The 18,685-nt window shown below is 38.0% G+C and overlaps 1 protein-coding gene across 12 annotated transcripts in view; it reads left to right on the forward strand.

The window, feature by feature from the left end:
• Positions 1–18,685, forward strand: part of ARAP2 (ArfGAP with RhoGAP domain, ankyrin repeat and PH domain 2) — a 199,676-nt gene that overhangs the window by 149,697 nt on the left and 31,294 nt on the right. For 11 of the 12 annotated variants that reach the window (XM_044946011.2, XM_044946016.2, XM_044946014.2 and 8 more), the window contains one exon: positions 7,809–7,937. In XM_044946011.2, the coding sequence (XP_044801946.2) occupies positions 7,809–7,937 (129 nt within the window). Of the gene's footprint in view, positions 1–7,808; positions 7,938–9,495; positions 11,203–18,685 lie in introns of those variants that run through there. The other variant, XM_025290199.3, reaches the window with a different exon arrangement.

Below are 18,685 nucleotides of genomic sequence, written 5' to 3' on the forward strand. Positions count from 1 at the left end.
CCTAAATTATCTTTGTAAATCACAAATAGGTTCATATTATTTTAAAACAATTTAAAACCTTTTCATTATTAGAGAAAAACAGTCTCATCAATAAGTTGTACTGGAAAAACTGGACAGCCACATGTAAAAGAATCAAATTAGAACATTTTCTTACACTGTATACAAAAATAAATTTAAAATGGATTCAAGACTTAAATGTAAGACCTGAAACCTTAACACTCCTAGAATGTAGGCAGAATACTCTTTGACATAAATTGTAGCAATATCTTTTGGGTCTGTCTTCCAAGGCAATAGAAACAAAAGAAAAAATAAATAGTGCTGAAGAATTGATGCTTTTGAACTGTGGTGTTGGAGAAGACTTTTGAGAGTCCCTTGGACTTCAAGGCGATCCAACCAGTCCGTCCTAAAGGAGATCAGTCCTGAGTGTTCATTGGAAGGACTGATGTTGAAGCTGAAACTCCAATACTTCGGCCACCTGATGTGAAGAGCTAACTCATTTGAAAAGACCCTGATGCTGGGAAAGATTGAAGGCAGGAGGAGAAGGGCACGACAGACGATGAGATGGTTGGATGGCATCACCGACTCAATGTACATGAGTTTGGGTAAACTCCGGGAGTTGCTGATGGACAGGGATATCTGGTGTGCTGCGGTCCATGTGGTCACAAAAAGTTGGACACGACTGAGCAACTAAACTGAATTAAACTTCATAGCTTGTATACAGCAAAGAAAACCATCAACAAAAATGAAAAGACTGCCTACCGAATGGGAGAAAGTATTTGCAAATCATACATCTGTTAAGAGGTTAATAGCCAAAATATCTAAATAACCCCTACAGATCAACAGCAAAAAAAAAAACACAAAACCCACAAACAATTAAAAATGGGCAGAAGATCTGAATAGACATGTTTCCAAAGGAAACATGCAGATGGCCAACCAGTGCATGAAAAGAGGCTCAGCATCACTAATCATCAGGGAAATGTATTGCTAAATCAAAACCACAATGACATATCATCTCACAGTTGTCAAAATGGCTGTCATCAAAAAGTCTATAAATAGCAAATGTTGGTGAGGATGTGGAGAAAACAAGAACCTTAGTATACTGTTGATTATGTAAATTGGTATAGGCACTATGGAAAACAGTGTGGAGGTTCCTCAAAAAAACTAAGAATAGAATTACTGTCTGATCTAGCAGTTCCACTCATGGGTGCATATCATCTGGAAAAGACAAAAAATGTGATTTGAAAAGATACCTGTTGCCCAGTGTTGACAGTGGCATTATTTACAAATATTCTTGTAGACGAGCAACCACTGGGAGATCTCAAAGGCCTCCTTAGCTCTTAGATAGCTGATGGTCTCCTCTATGCTTCTGTTGCTGTTGATTTTTTAGGAAGTCAACAGCAGAACAATGAATCATGGATTTGGGGTAGTCATCCTCTCCCTACCCCTGTTTCTCTCAAGGGTTGAGTTAAAGGATATCCCCATCTCTCAGTTCTGGAGGTCTGTGCCTTTGGGCATTGGTTCTCCAAAATGAGAGGAATAACCCAAATGGGTGAGGATAGGAAGGAATTATATATGTAGCTGGTACAGAGATTGCACTATATCTCGAAACACTGTTTTTAAATTTCTTCTGGGAAAATGAAGGGATGCTTATCCTGAAAATGACTAATTATCAACTTGCATGTGCCAATTAGTATATCACAAATGGTAATACTGGAGTCGGGTGTTGTTGTTGTTTCTTTTTGGTTCCTTCTCACTAATTAAAGAAAAGTTGATGAAACTATAAAAAGACTAGGAGACTTCAAGCTGTTTTGACTGGTAAATGTCCAGATACATAATCAAAGGAACACCCCATGTACATCAAGAAAGAGTACATCTGATGGAGTTAGGAATTCAAATTTGGCATGGTCTTAATGTTTGGTCAACCATTCAAGTTGAAATTGCCCAAAGAGAAAACTAAGATTATTTTTACTGCTTTTAGAGGAACATAGCTAAGAAAGCAACAAAGGGACCTGTGATTATGTTGACTTACTGGAGCAGATGGGACCTGTGGAGCCACCTGACCTTCTGAAATGTTAAGAGCTTTATTTCTAGTAACATGCAGGGAAGATAAAGTGAAATGTAAAAAGAAGATAAAAGTGAAGGTGTTCGTAGTCCATAAGATTGTGGTTGATAGGAAGAATGTCAGCAGGGAATTGGTGCTTTTTCTAATGTAAATATAAATACTCCAAGTAACCAAAGCAACCAAAAATAAATAAGTAAATGAATAAATAAGCAAGTGAACCAAAAGTGCTGAATTTTATTTTCACTGCCTGTAAACTTTAAAACAATAGTTCTCTACCTAGTCATTTCCAATACCTCCTTTGTATAATAGATATTTTGTTTGTTCCCTTTATTATCTTGAGAGACTCTACTAGAGTGGGTAGCATTCCCTTCTCCAGGAGCTATTCCTGACCCAGGGATCAAAACCAGGGAGGGAGATTTTTTACCATCTGAGCCACCAGGGAAGCCCATGTAAGTGCTCTGACCTTCTTATATGATTGAAGATAATGAAAATAGATTCTTAAGTTTATAAATGGAATTATCATAGATATGATAGCTACAAATTCAGACTGATATAAGCATGTCAATTTGTGACTCATGTATCATTAGCAGAATTGCCATCATTGGTGAAATGGTATCTTAGTTTGTTTAGCCTGCTATAACAGAATTGGGATCTTCCCTGGTGGCTCAGACGGTAAAGTATCTGCCTACAGTGTGGGTAGGCCTGGGTTCGATCCCTGGGTTGGGAAGATCCCCTGGAGAAGGAAATGGCAACCCACTCCAGTACTCTTGCCTGGAAAATCCCACGGGTGGAGCACACTGGCAGGCTATAGTCCATGGGGTCACAAAGAGTCGGACACGACTGAGAGACTTCACTTCACTTCATTTCACAACAGAATTTCACAGGAGAAATTTATTTCTTACATTTCTGGAGGCTAGGAAGTCCAAGACCAAAGTGCCAGCAGACTTGTTGCTTGGTGAGGAGCTGCTTCTTGGATGAGAGATGGCCATCTTTTCACTGAATCTTCACATGATGAAATGGAACTTTGTGGGATTCCTTTTATATAAGAGCATTAAGCCCACTGGGGCTTCCCTGGTGGCTCACCGGTAAAGAATCTGCCTGCAAGTGCAGCAGACACAAGTTCAATCCCTGGGTCGGGAAGATCCCCTGGAGAAGAAAATGGCAACACATTCCAGTATTCTTGCCTGGGAAATCCCATGGACAAAGGAGGCTGGTGGGCTACAGTCCATGGGGTCACAGAGTCAGACACAACTTAGCAACTAAACAACAACAAACCCATTTAGGGGGACTCCACCCTCATGATTTAATCACCTCCCAAAGCCCCTCCATCTAATACTGTTACATTGGGAATTATTTCAGCCTGTGAATTGGGGGAGTGGGGAAACATCCAAGCCACAGCAGGTGGTAAACAACTCTTAGCAAAATTCTGACAAAGCACAATTATTATTTTTTTTTTTTTTGCTTTTGTAGTAGTCAAGATTCATGGAAAAAATACATCATGTTAAATCCATATAAAATATTTTGAGAATTTTTATTAAGGCTAGTTAGATAAACTAGTTAGATAACAGTTAAAGCTGTTAGTTTATAAGTAGGATTTCCTTCTAAATGAGTGTCTGAGACATTGGACACTTGTACTAGACAGATAACAAGTCTTTGTCTCATCCTTTGAAAGATGCCAGGCATTCTTGACCCACTGCCGCCAGTGGGTCCTGGTGCCACTGGGTCCTTGATGGCCAGGACAAGCTGAAACCCACCTTGGGAAAGGGTATCATTTTTTACCATACTTCTGGTATTTTAATGCTTCACTTTAAGAATGAACCGGTACCCTACCAATGTAGCACTCTATCCCTTAGTTCCTTCATATGCTGAAAAAAGTTAACTGCTCATGGGCCTCATTTAAGTGGGCTTCCTCACTGAGAGGCTCAAGTTGGTGAAGTAGCTACTTTATACATAGCAGCATCATAACGAAATGTTCTCTTCCTGCTCATATCTACCATGAGATGGAAGATCAGTTCATTTTTATTCAGAGTCTTTCTGGTCCTTCTCTTGATTGACAGGGTGCTGTCATCCTCTGAGAGATTTGCAAGGCTCTAGATTTGACACTAAAATTTTAATTATTAAGGAAGTCATAATTGTCTCTGGAAATCCTATGTCATTACTGCCAGAAATTTAAGGATAACACCAATTGTTTCAGGTGGAAATGAATAGTTCTCTGTTTAACGAGGCCGGCCAGTTTTAATTCTACAGACAAGATTTTAAAATATTGAGAACATGACCTAGCTAGCTAAAGAACCACCTCCACACCCTGTTCTTAAATAATCACAATGAATTTTCAGCAAAAAATTTAATGCTCTAGATAGTGTGAGTGGGTGCACGCTAAGTCACTACAGCCATGTCCCTCTTTTCATGACCCTGTAGACTGTAGCCCACCAGGTTCCTCTCTCCATGTGATTCTCCAGCCAAGAATACTGAAGTGGATTGCCATCCCCTCCTCCAGGGATAAACAGTGTACAAATCGGGTTTTTGTTTTTGTTTTCCCTAGTAATACCCTAATGCCAGCTGACTTACGTAATTTATCATGACAGATGGTTGTAAATGTAACTATTAACAAAACCTTGTTTACTTTTAGGAATTTATATTCCAACAACATTTGATGACTCAGTCCATTTTTCCTGTCTCTTAACTCTTTTATAATTGTGTCATTTGACAGTCTAATAAGTATTTATCTTTTCATCCTATTTTTCAGCTCAATTTTTATGCAGGAACTTGGATCTTCAGGATTTTCATTCTCTTGAATTAATACTGATGTGAAAAATATACTTGGCTAATTTTTGCAAATCTATATTTGCTTCTCTCTCTGCTGTGATATATTTCAGTATAACTAAGAGTACCTTTGAGGTATCACTATTGTATCTACTGGTAATAGTGACCCTCTTTAATAGAAATGTTCTAATATTTGGAAGTCTCATTACAAATTCTTATAATAAAGGAGAGTAAGCTTTTATTTCAATCCAGGTAGTTTTGCAGTTAAGAATAGCATTCCTACCTCCAAGCCAACTGCAGTATGATAAATTTCTTGACATAAAGGATGTTGAAACTATCTTATTTACTTACTATCTTCTCACTAAGGATAGGAAAGTGAAGGAGAAAGTGTGAATTGGCATTGTTTTTCACTTTGCATATATTACCTTTTGTCCTCAGAAATATCTTGGTGAGTTGATACTTTTTCCCCAAAATTACATACGTGAAAATCATCATGGGGAGGTTTACATATCTGTACAAAGTAAAACCAAGTGTAATAGTTATGATTTGGAGCTTGGGGCTGTAAAGTCAGATAGATTTGAGAATCAAATCTCTGTTCCTCACTTGAATCAGCTGTTTGATTTTAGGCAAGTAGATGAGCCTCTCTGATTCTTGGGTTCTTTAATATGTAATATAAATAATGATAATTTGTAATGAAAAGTGTTGTAAGAGTTGAAAACAGCAATTGATCTAAGGTAGCCAGTGTATATTATGTTGATACATAGTTGTTATTCTAGAAATGGCAACTGTTAACAGGGTAAGTAGCATCCCAGAGTTTTGCAAGTAGTGTCCCATGATTTTTGCCAAACCTTTTATAAATTTATTTTAAAAAACAGGATTAAAGTAGCACAAAAGATTTTCCCTGATTTTCAAAGAAGTATATATGTCTGCTGATCCATTTACAATTATTTACTGTTAATTTATGGATGCCATAGAAATTTGTAAGGTATTTTATTCCACAAGTATTTATTATTGAACATCTATTATGTACTCAGCACTCTGCTCTGTGAAAGGGATATATTTATAAATAGGAAATAGGTTTGTCTCCAAGATGTATGAATTAGTTGTTCTGTGTTTTTTTTTGTTGTTGTTTGCAATCACCTCATAAAGCCTAGGCTTACACCAAGATGCACAGAATGCAGAACTGCATTTCACTGTATTGAATAGAAAGCAAAAAATCTAGTTATTTACACTGGAAGGAAAAAAACAAGTTCCAGAATGCTGTGCTAATAAAAGGGAGACCAGTACTAAAGAGAATGTGATACATTTGGTCTTTTTTATTACTTGTGACTTTGTGTATACATGGGTAATATACAAGTGTGATGCTGTTGATATAGACTACAAAAACCCTAGTAGGAGGTTATGAAAGAGTTGAGTTGACTTATAAAGGCTGTGGTGCCAGCAAACTTACATCAACATCTTCACATTAGAGTTTATGTTCTTGCTATTTCAATTATGCTGTTTTCAGTACACTATGAAAAGACTTGAGTTTTTTCTCCCCCAGCATATGCATCTGTTACAAGATTTTATTAAGTGATTAGCATATTTTGACCAGGCTTCCCAGGTGGCACTAGTGGGAAAGAAGCCACCTGCCAATGCAGGAGACTCGGGTTTGATCCTGAGGTTGGGAATAGGAAATGACAACTCACTCCATATTCTTGCCTGGAAAATCCATGGACAGAGGATCCTGGCTGGCTACAGTTCATGGGGTTGCAAAGAGTCAGACATGACTGAGCACGCATGCACACACATGCATATTTTGATCAGCAAAAAACTTTCCTATGAAAATTTGATTGTAATTCTAAAAACCTGTGGGGTTTTCTGGTTAATTAACTCTATGTTAAGAACTTGTGATATATTTTAAAGTATGGTTGCATAAAACAGAATATATATGGATGAGTATTTATCAAAGAGAAATTGTAAAGATGTGACCAACTTTTTGCTTGTTAACCTATTATATGAACTGTTAATGGATAATATTGCTGCATGTTTCTGATTGATATTTCCACTAATAGTTAAACAGAAATTACTCAGTACTGTTTGATAAGGATTATCTTCTATTCTTTTTAAAGTTATACTTTATAATTTCATATAAGTTGATTATCAGCTATAAGTTGTTCACTAGTGTTGATCAGAAATTATGCTAGTCTTGTTGGGATAAACAAAGGATTTATACTTAGTACTGGACCAGTTACTAGTACTTTTACAAATATTTAATTGTGTATGCAAACAGGCATTTTTCCATAAGCAAACTAGAATGTTGTTTAAATTAAAAAGTAGAGTAATTCACTAATTTGTTTTACAGAAAGGTAGCTTTTTTCTGAGATTTTTATATAAAGAGTGCTATGCTCTGCTGAGCTTGGTTGCTCAGTTGTGACTGACTTTTTGCAACCCCATGTACTGTATGTAGCCTGCCAGGCTCCTCTGTCCATGGAAATTCTCCAGACAAGAATACTTGAGTGGGTTGCCATGCCTTCCTCCAGGGGATCTTCCCAACCAGGGATCAAACCCAGGTCTCCCACATTGCAGGCAGATTCTTTACTGTCAGAGCCACCAGGGAAGCACATGAATACTGGAGCCCATAGCCTATCCCTTCTCCAGGGGATCTTCCCAACTCAGGAATCAAACCGGGGTCTCCTGCATTGCAGGCAGATTCTTTACCAGCTGAGCTACCAGGGAAGCCCCATCTAAAGAATAACACCTCTGAATTTTTTAAAAAGTAGTTTAATAACAAACAGATGTCCCTGTACAGATTTATTTATACAGTGAATTTTATTACGTGATTAATGCTGTTCCAGGTATCCTGTATGTAGTCCTAGCACTATTCTTGTGTACTATAAGATAGAGTCATGCTTGTAATGCACAGAACTTTTTAAAAGGACATTTTAAATTTTATAATCAAAAAAAGTTAAGATTTTTTTGGTAATTTTATTTTTTTTTGCAGAACGTCCTCTTCACTACACAGAAAATGTGTTGGAACAGGTGCTTCGATGGAGTTCATTAGCTGAACCTGGCTCTGCTTATCTTGTAGTGAAGAGATTCTTAACCATTGACACAATTAAACACTATAATGGTAGGTGCTGCTATTTCACATTCCAACTATGATTGAAAATTCAAGTGGTTAAAGGACAATTATTATGGCACAGGTGTTACTTGAAAATGTAAAAAATGGGTAGCTAAATGCAGAATCTACTAACATGTTATTGCAGAATAGAAAGAAGAATATGTAGACCAAGTGCCACGATCAGATTTTTCCAGTGGGTAGCACTGTGATATTAGGTGGTTATTTTGATTGTATCAAGGTAAAGATTCTGCAGTAATGATTCTTCTTTTTAAGTTTTTGTTTGTTTGTTTTATTGTCATGCTTGGGTGTTTTCCTAATTTTTGGATAGATGGTGAATCATCCTGAGTTATGTTTACATTTGAAAGTTCTCTGGGCATTCAAGAAGTGCAAGCTCTGAGATTGTGTGCTTGTTAAAATCCTCACCTATTTTGCCATAATATTGGAAAACAAATATAAAAAAATACTTCTAATAATGATATTTGCTATCCAACTGGGAGAAGACAGGTACATGTAAGGTTAAGTCAGAAGTTAGCTAACAAGGGGGAACTATGGAAGAAACTCTCTGAACTTGTTTGACATCTCAGAAAACTTTCATTTTGAAACTTTGATTTTTCTGTTATGTTGACATTAGCTGACAGATTAGAAAGAGATTTCCTGCCACACAGTCTATAAACCAACTCTGAAAGCAGAGAATTCAAATTTTATTAGATGAAATTTACCACAGCTTTTCTAATTCATATTCATAATAACCATTACTATTTATTAATCATGTATTTTATTAACTGAGCTCCTTACATACCAAAACTGATTTAAAACTTTTTTTAACTTCTCCATGAGTTATATTATCATTTGAATTTTACAAATGAGGAAAGAGCTCAAAGAAATTAAGTAACTTGCCTCCAGTTCACATATTTATTAAATCCAGTAAGTGTCCTACATATGAATCTGCAAGATGCAAACTTTCAAATATATGAATGTGCCTTTGCATGTCCAATCACGTAAGTTAGTTCATGTGTCTGGCATGCACTGCCACATGCATACATCCTCTACCGTTGGTTTTGCTTTTGTGTGCTTTACTGTACTGTATAGAGTAGAGTCGGAGAAGGCAATGGCACCCCACTCCAGTACCCTTGCCTGGAAAATCCTGTGGACGGAGGAGCCTGGCAGGCTGCAGTCCATGGGGTCGCTAAGAGTCGGCTACGACTGAGCGACTTCACTTTCACTTTTCACTTTCATACATTGGAGAAGGAAATGGCAACCCACTCCAGTGTTCTTGCCTGGAGAATCCCAGGGACGGGGGAGCCTGGTGGGCTGCCGTCTATGGGGTCGCACAGAGTCGGACACGACTAAAGCGACTTAGCAGCATAGAGTACAGTAGTACAGTATCTTTATTTCAAGCTCAGGGTGTCTGGAAGCAAGCCTAAAAACAGCAGTGATGTAACAGTACTGCTATTCTGTGCCAAGTGATAACCATGGAAACAAAAGTGAAAATAATTGAGAGAGTGGAGTGAGGTGAAAAGATGATAGACATCGTTCATTCTTATGACATTAATTGTTTGACCATCAGCACAATTCTAAAGAGCAAGGACAAGATCATGGAACATGTGACGTCTGCTGTGCGATGATGTCAATGATAATATCAAAGAAACGTGCAAGAGTGATGGAGGAGATGGAGAACTCAGTGTGTGGATGCAGGATCAGCATCAGTGTGGAGGGCCACGCAGTTTAATGCTGATTCAAGAGAAAGTGAAAAGTCTTTATGAAGGCTTGAAGAAGAAATACTGTGAAAATTAGAGGGTGCATTTTTTAATGTTAGCAACAGCTGGTTTCATCAGTTCAAGGCTAGAGCCAACCTTCACAACATAAAAGTCACTAGGCAGTGAGTGCAGATAGCTTTCTGGGAATTTCCTGAAATGGTTTAGGGAATTATTGCTGAAGACACATATTTACCCAAGCAGGTTTTTAATATGGATAAGACAGGGCTGTACTGGAAGAGGATGCCAGGCCGAAGTTACATCTGTACAGAGAAAAGTTGATGCCAGGCTATAAAGCAACAAAGGATAGGCTAATTATGTTGTTTGGTGGCAATGCTTCTGGTGATATTAAGCGGAGACCTCTCTTAGTTTATCATTCAGAGAACCCAAGAGCCCTTAAAAATAAAGCCAGGGGCTCTCTTCCTATTGTGTGGAAGAGTAACCCCAAAGCCTAGGTTACATAGGGCATCTTCCAAGATTGATTTTTCCACCACAGTATCCCAAAGGGATAGAAATATTACTTGGAGGACATTCTTTTGTGGCTTGACAGTGCTCCAGGCCACTCCCCACTCATGGATGGTTTTCATCCCATCTTCAAAGCAGTGCATCTTCCACTGAATAATATGTTGCTCACCCAACCTGTGGACCATTATAGCAACTTTCAAGAAATATTACTTATGACACAGTCTTTATCAGGCAGTAAAGGTGAATGATGAATCAGGAACAACCTTGAAACAATTTTGGAAGGACTTTAACATCTACAAGGCCATTGATTTTTTTTTTTTTACTTCCCTTGGCGTGAGGTTACTGCTGCCACCATGAATGGGGTTTGGGAGAACCTCTGCCTACAATTTGTTCATGATTTTCTTGGATTTGAGAAGGTAGAGGAGGAGTCCATCTTTGGCAACTTAGTAACCCTCAGCGAGAAGCTGAAGCTAGATCTGCAAGAAGATAACTTCATTGAACTCCTTGCTGTCAACACAAGAGGCTTATTAATGAAGACCTGATGGAATTGGAGTCCCAGAGAAACAATGAAGAGAGACAAGAGAAAGAAAAAGTAATTAAAGAACTGAAGAGAGTCACAATTCAGGAAATGGCAAGGGATTTTCTTTATAAGAGAAGTAACTGTTTTTAAGGCACAAGACTCAATATAGAACAGTACACAAATCTTCCAACAGCCATTCAGAATGCAGTCCAGTGCCACCATGCCATCTATGATGAGAAGAAAAAAAAAGAGCTACCACCCAGACATTACTGGATTGTTTTTTCAAGCGAGTAGATGGAATTGAACCCAGCAAGGAACCAGAACCTGTGCCATCATCAGGCATGAGTGAAATTTCAGCTTTCCCTCTGTCTCCTATTGCTGATGGTCCTTCAGCTGTACCATCTCCCACCTCTTCTTCCTCCTGAAGTCAGTTAATTCTTCTTGCCTGTTTATTCCATGCCAGCCCCTGTATGCCAGCTGTTGTACTGTACTTTTCAAGGTACTGTACTGTAACATTAAAACTTTTATTTTTGAATTTGTTTTTTATGTATTATTTGTGTTAAAAAATATTATAAACCTATTATAGTACAGTACTGTATAGCTCATTGGGTTGGATACCTAGACTAACTTTGTAGGGCTTATGAACAAACTGGATTTATGAGTGTGCTCTCGGAACAGAGCCCCTTTGTATGTAGTGACTTATCATACTGGATTTGAGTACAGGTTAGTTTTACTTCTAATTTAAAAAAAAAAAAAAAGTTGGGGAGGTTGGTACGGCTCTTAAACGTGGTAACGCTAACTGGTATGATTGCAGACTCTTAACTAGTAGTGACAAATCCGTAAGTTCTGAATTGTACCAGCTAGTCTACGTTTCTGTTTTTGTGATGACGTTTTGGTATGTTCTGGCTACTACAGTAACCTGGGTGGCTCATGGTATATGTGTGCTCAGTCGTGTCCAACTCTTTGTGACCCCATGGACTGTAGCCCACCAGGCTCCTCTGTCCATGAAATTTTCCAGGCAAGAATACTGGAGCAGGTTGCCATTTGCTTGTCCAGGGAATCTTCCTGATTCAGGGATCAAACCTGAGTCTCTTGCGTCTCCTGCTTTGGCAGATGGATGGCTCATAAACAGAAATTAATCTCTCACATTCTGAAGACTAGAAGTCTAACATCAGATGTCAGCCTGGCCAAGTTCTGCTGAGAGTCCTCCTCCAGGCTATAGACAGGGGACTTCTTGTATCTTCCCAGGGTGGAGAGCAGAGGGAGGAAGCAAGTTCTCTGTGACTCTTTGTTGTGGTTGTTCTTTAGTTGCCAAGTCATATGCGACTCTTTGTGACCCTATGGATTGTAGCCTGCCAGCCTCCTCTGTCCATGGGATTTCCCAGGCAAGGATACTGAAGTGGGTTGCCATTTTCTACTCTAGGGGATCTTCCCCCCCAGGTATCTACCCAGCATCTCCTGCATTGGCTGGCGAATTCTTTACCACTGAGCCATCAGGGAAGCCCTCTGTGACTCTTTCAAGGATGTGAATTCCATTCCTGAAGATCCCACCCTCATGACCTCATCTAATCCTAATTACCTCCCAAAGGCCCCAAACTTCCTAATACTGTGTAGATAGGTTTCAACATATGAATTTGGGGAAGCATAAATATTGGGTCCTAACTCTGCCCTTCATATCTTATAATTACATAAAAGTATTTTTACAAAATGCAGACTTCTATGTCTTTCTGGTCTTATTAGCATCAAAATAGAACAGGTTTTCATTTTGCTATAGAAATTAATCTATTCGACACCTTTACCTCATTTAATTTCTTTCTTCCTCCTACATATGATTTTGATTACATCCTCCATATACTGCTTAAGGATTGCAGTAGAAGTTCTCTCTAGTCATATGATTGCTACAGTCTTCCCTGTCATATAGCAGCAGTCCTTGGGTGGTGGAGACTTTCGTCCTCCAGGGACATTTGGCAATATCTGGAGATATTTCTGTCACACTGGGTGGGGTGGGGCCTCTGGTATATAATGGTTAGAGACCAGAGATGCTGCTAAACATCCTACAATACACAGGAACTCTCTTTACAACAAAGGGTAATCTGGCCGAAAAAGTCAGTGGTGTCATGTTGAGACTCTCTGATTTAGATAATGTATGAAATCTGGTCAAGTTCGTAAATTCTGTAATTCTTTCATTTTAATGTTGAGATAAATGTTTTGAGGTTCTGAACAAAGTCCTGTCAACATTATAAAATATATTAAAGGTTCTCATGGCTTTTCTTTTAGAAAATAAGTGATATTTTCATATTTTGGGGTGAGAATTTTCATGTTTTTAATATTCCTCTAAAATGTCTCTAAATTCTCCATGTTGCAAAATACTTAAAATCCCACACTTAGACATAATAACTCGGGCTTCCCAGGTGGCACAGTGGTAAAGAATCCGCCTGCCAATGCAGGAGACGCAGGTTCAATACCTGGGTCAGGAAGATCCCCTGGAGGAGGAAATGGCAACCCACTCCAGTATTCCTGCCTGGAGAATTCCCATGGACAGAGGAGCCTGGTGGGCTACAGTCCATGGGGTCACAAAGAATCAGACTCGACTGGGCACACACACAGACATAATAACTTAGTTCTTATTTGAATGCTAATAGACTAGCCGCTTGAATAAAAACAGACGAGAATAAGATCTTAAAAGACTATAATATAGAAGAATGTTTTGTACAGATGGGCCTGAGGGATAATTCAAAGCAAGGAAACCATTAAGTTTTGTTAATCTTTGGGGAAAAAAAATCATCAGTGTTAGACTGAGCGAATTTAGAGCAATCACATATAAGTAAAATCTTTCTGTTGGGCAAGAAGAAGTGGTTGAGTGACAGACTGTTAATTGGCTCTACCTACAAACTGGGTAGAAAATTGGGCATGGGATGCCTCACCTATTGTTATTGCCTCTTCTGGGGATTGTGACTGCATCCTGTCATGAAAGCATAAAGCTTCTGTAAGGTCTAGACAAAGCAACTTTCATAAAACCTGGGAATCCAAGCAATGGAAAGCAGCTTATGTGAGAGTTTCAGGGACTTGGATGGTGGAATATTCTCTAGAGTAACATGTCAGTAAACTCTTGTGTCTCATCTCTCCTGCATTCCTTTGACAGCGTGGGAACTGTGAAACTTATCTCTGCCCCTGCACTCGTCCCCCTCAGCTCACCAAACCAGTGAGCTACTTGCTATTATGATAGCTACAGTTCTTTCTACCAGGAAATTATGTCCCTCTGCATGGAAAAAAAAAAAAATTTTTTTAGAGTAACACCCTCAGGAAATACATTAATTAGACTATTTCATGTTAGTAATTTATATATATTTTTAGTCAAAAACAGGATGTTTTAAATTAGAGCTTGATTTATATTCAGATTGTCAAAGTAAAATAATATTTTTGGTTATGGTTGGTTCTGCATCTATCTTCTTTTAGGATTGTCATTTTAAAGAAGGTTTGGCCTATTGTTTGTTTTTAAAATCAATTTCTTAAGTCATAATTTTTTTCTTCCAGTTGTGTCTCACAGCAACCTGGGCTTACAAGTACTACTTATGGGCTGCCCTGTGTCAGATTTTAGGTTGGCTAGGTGGGCAGCCTACTTTGTCTCTGTCTTGGCAGATGTCTTCTAAATCAATCACAGGGATCACTTTCTCCAGAATTATTGCTTCATTCATTACATGCACTACTCCTTAAAATTGGAATCTAAAAGGAAAATAATGAAAGCAAATGTGACTTCTCTGTCAGTTTGTTAGCAGAAAAACTGAAATCATCTCAGAAACACATTGGTTAAGAATTTCTTTTCCTTTCTTAAGATTTTCTTATTCTAACCTGCAGGCCAAGTAGATGTTAGGAGAGTTTTAAACAAGGGTGGTTTGTTACAACCACATTTTTCTCTCAATAATGAATTGCTTACATGTTAGTATTTCATTAAAACATGAAGTAGCTCTGCCACCTCCTTTACATCCTGTCCCATCATACCTGATACCAAGTTGCCACAAATTTTAGTGTCTCTCTACCTATCCGTATCTCGCCTTTATCTATACGCACACACTCATGACTTGCATTTCATTAACTGTATGATGATATTTCTGATTTTATGTAACAAATTAGATGCATATATTTTTGTTTGACATTATATTTTTAGTACCTTTTTGCTTAGTGAAGAATTTTATCAAATAATAAGTTTAGGGGTTTGAAGTGTTTAGGGGATTTAATTTTCTCAATTTGCTCACTTTATCTCAAGAGTTTAAAATATAAACATCACAAGAAAGAACAGATTTTAGAAGCATCTAACATTTAATCTGCTCATTCATTTAAGGTAATGAGGAAATATACTTTACTTTTATGGAAGTATATGAAAGTAAAGGAATTTTCTGTTGTCTCTACTTAAATCACATATTAGTTTTAACATCTCTTTTACAAGTTAGGCATAAATTTATAGCTTCTGTAAGGTTCCAGCTGGAGAAGGCAATGGCACCTCACTCCAGTACTCTTGCCTGGAAAATCCCATGGACGGAGGAGCCTCTTAGGCTGCAGTCCATGGGGTCGCGAAGAGTCAGACACGACTGGAGTGACTTAGTAGCAGCTTAGCAGCAGGGTTCCAGAATAAATAATTTTATGTTGCAGGAGTCTTACTTTAAGCACTAAACTTCTTTATTACCCCAATAGAAGTCTAGATACAACAACAGAATCAAGTTTTAATGATCTCAATGGGGAAGAACTACTTTTAAGATAGAATATATAACTCAAATGCAGATGCCTGTGGGTTTCTAAATTTAGACTGCTACTTGAGACAGATGCTTTGGAATTAAATATGCATTAGAATAGAATAGATCAAAATGCAACTGCTTCTGGCAAATTCAGATCTGGGAAACTGAGCCATCTACTATGGACTGACTTAGAAAATAAAAGAATATTCCAGCAAAAATAGTATGAGTTCATAAATCTTAGTCTAGCTGAAATAATTTATATTCCATTCCTCATCAAATCTTTTTAAAGCCAAAGATGTGTAAAAGTTGAAAATAAATCTGGTCCACTTCAAGTGGAGGTGTTTTCTCAGAAACTGATAACAGAATAGAAAAGTAAGTAGTGCTCTACTTTTTACAGTATGCTGTGTTGTCGTCAAAATGTCATGGAATCTCTGGCACTTTCCTAGTCAATCCTCCGGTAGAAACTGTATTACAGTTTTACTGCTTATGAATAATCTAATTACAGAAGGGTGTCTTCAGGCTGCTTGTTCTATTAAGCATTACTTCCTCAATACAAGTAACAAAGGAAAACACACTGGGAAGTAGGGGGATATTTGACTTTTTCTAGATTATGTTCAAACAGTTCTTGAGTTTGGCTTCTACTCAGTCGTAGAATTAAATTTTATTAAATGTGAATGAATGTCATAAAATGAGTGAACTATATCAAATTCTGCTTCTTCCAAATTATAGAATATGTGTTCTATATAATCAATATCAAACAAAGAATATGAATACTTTTTAATTTGAAAGAGATTTTAGATGTCAGGCTGCAAATATTGCCAAATTTGTGGAATATTTTCAAGAGAAAAGAGGGCTTCCCTTGTGGCTCAGCTGGTAAAGAATCCAAATGTGATGCAGGAGACCTGGGTTGGGAAGATACCCTGGAGAAGGGAAAGGCTACCCATTCCAGTATTCTGGCCTGGAAAATTTCATGGACAGTACAGGCCATGCGGTCACAAAGAGCTGGACACAACTGAGTGACTTTCACTTTCAAGAAAATGTCTCATGAAAATTGCTCCTTTAGCATACATGAGCAGGGATGGAACTTGATTTTTCAGATAATGTGTAAGCTTGGGGAAATAGTCTTTGCTAGTGAAAGAAGAAGGGAGATCCATAGAGACCACGGAAAATAGACCCATTTGTTGTATATTCCCTTGTCATTGCTCAGATCATATATAAGAGATGATATTTACTGGGCATAGCCCAGCAGATGCTGGGCTGATGGCTTTGCATATGCCATCTCATTTAACCTTCCTCATAGTCTTAAGAGCCTTTTTACAAGTATTCTCTAAGCCTCTAACTAACTTGCTATGTTAGTTCTCATATAGGTTGTGAAGGAAAATTCAAAACCCATATTATTTTTAAAAGCAAATATGAAATTATTATTTTTTCAAGAACAGATAAGATTGGGTACATTCAGGGTGGTATGGCCAGAGGCTGAAATTATTATTTTTAAGAGCTAAATTATGAGATAAATATGACTTTTCATGTATTCAATGTCTAAATTTTATCTTTAGAGTTTTAGAGACATGAATAACAAGTATGGACTGGGAGTAGTTAGAAAAACATCTTCATGGATGAGTTGGGTCCAGAAGTAGGAATAGAATTTGTATAAAACAAGAATGGAATTTCCCTCAAGTTCATCCAACTTGAGGGAAGTTGATCAACATAAGTCATGCCATAGTGACAAAGATCAGCTTTCCAAACAGTGTATTATGATCAACTGACTTATAAATAAATATCATTTTAACTTAATGGTTTATAGAGATGAGTAGAAGGAATCTAATTTATTTAGCCCTTGAAAAGTCAAGGAAAGAAATTTAAATTTTTAATGTTAGGCAAGTGAGATAATGAGTAGTAGAAAATAGAGCTTTGGAAAGGGGATTAACATGATAAAACAGTATTTGAATAGCACCAATCTGGAATTATATGGAGTCATTAGACAAGCAGGCCATGAAGTTCTAGAATCCTAGAATCTGGATATTAAGTAGAAAAGGCAGGGGTCAGAGAGATGATATTGACAAAGAAGTGGAATTGAACCCTAGAGAAAATACCTGAGAAAACAATGGTCTGAATTGCTATCTGACTGGACATGAAGGATGAAAGCATAGTATGTGTTTTAGAAATATTCTCGGGTTTGTGTTTTTCCCTCTCCCCTATTCCTACTACTTCTCTGTCTGTCTCTGTCTCTCTTCCCAAGACCCTCCTAGCTTCTCCACAGATGAGCTTTTATTGGGATCAGGAACCACTGGTTAGGAGATACTGTTTTTGTCTAGGGCTTCCCTACTGGCTCAGAGGGTAAAGTGTCTGCCTGCAATGTTGGAGACCCAGGTTTAATTCCCGGGTCAGGAAGATCACCTTGAGAAGGAAATGGCAACCCACTCCAGTACTCTTGCCTGGAAAATTCCATGGACAGAGGAGTCTGGTAAGCTACAGTCCATGAGATTGCAAAGAGTAAGAACTTAAGGTTGCAAATGGTTTGGAAAAGTATTTTTGAGGGGCATCTGTTTCATAGTCCTAGTAATATGTCTGTTCTGTTTAAATAACTAAATTTGACTATTCTGTGTTGTTTTATACAAGGGCTTTTCTAACTAATAACAGAAGTACAGCACAATATAACTAAGAATACCAGTCTATTCTCTTGGGACTTCCCTGGTGGCTCAGATGGTAAAGCGTCTGTCTACAATGTGGGAGACCTAGGTTTGATCCCTGGGTCGGGAAGATCCCCTGGAGAAGGAAATGGCAATCCACTCCAGTACTATTGCCTGGAAAACCCTATGGACAGAGGAGCCTGGTAAGCTACAGTCCACGGGGTCTCAAAGAGTCAGACATGACTAGGGTTAACTCTAAAGAACCCTCTCTGAACTCCCACTGATTCTTTCTTGCCCTAGCAAATACCAGGAGGGGGTTGACTCTCTGGTTATTATTGTTTTGTTCAATTCCTAAATCGTGTCCAACTCTTTGTGACCCCATAAACTGCAGCACGCCAGGCTTCCTAGATCTTAATAAGCTTTTTTGCCCGATGAGGCTGAGGAAGTGAAAACATAAAAGCAAAGTACCCCATGATTGAGAGGCCATGTAGTACTAGAAGTTTGGAAAAGTGAATTGTTGAAAGCCATTTAATTTATAACCTTTGTTATGTTACACAATGAGTCATGCACTATGTCCCCAAAATGTATAGCTTCATCTTGGCCCTTAAATGATGGATAATTTTCCTACTTATTTTAACATTGTTAGAGCATACAGAAA

The sequence above is a fragment of the Bubalus bubalis genome, chromosome 7 (genome assembly GCF_019923935.1).
Source record: "Bubalus bubalis isolate 160015118507 breed Murrah chromosome 7, NDDB_SH_1, whole genome shotgun sequence".
NCBI lineage: Eukaryota > Metazoa > Chordata > Mammalia > Artiodactyla > Bovidae > Bubalus > Bubalus bubalis.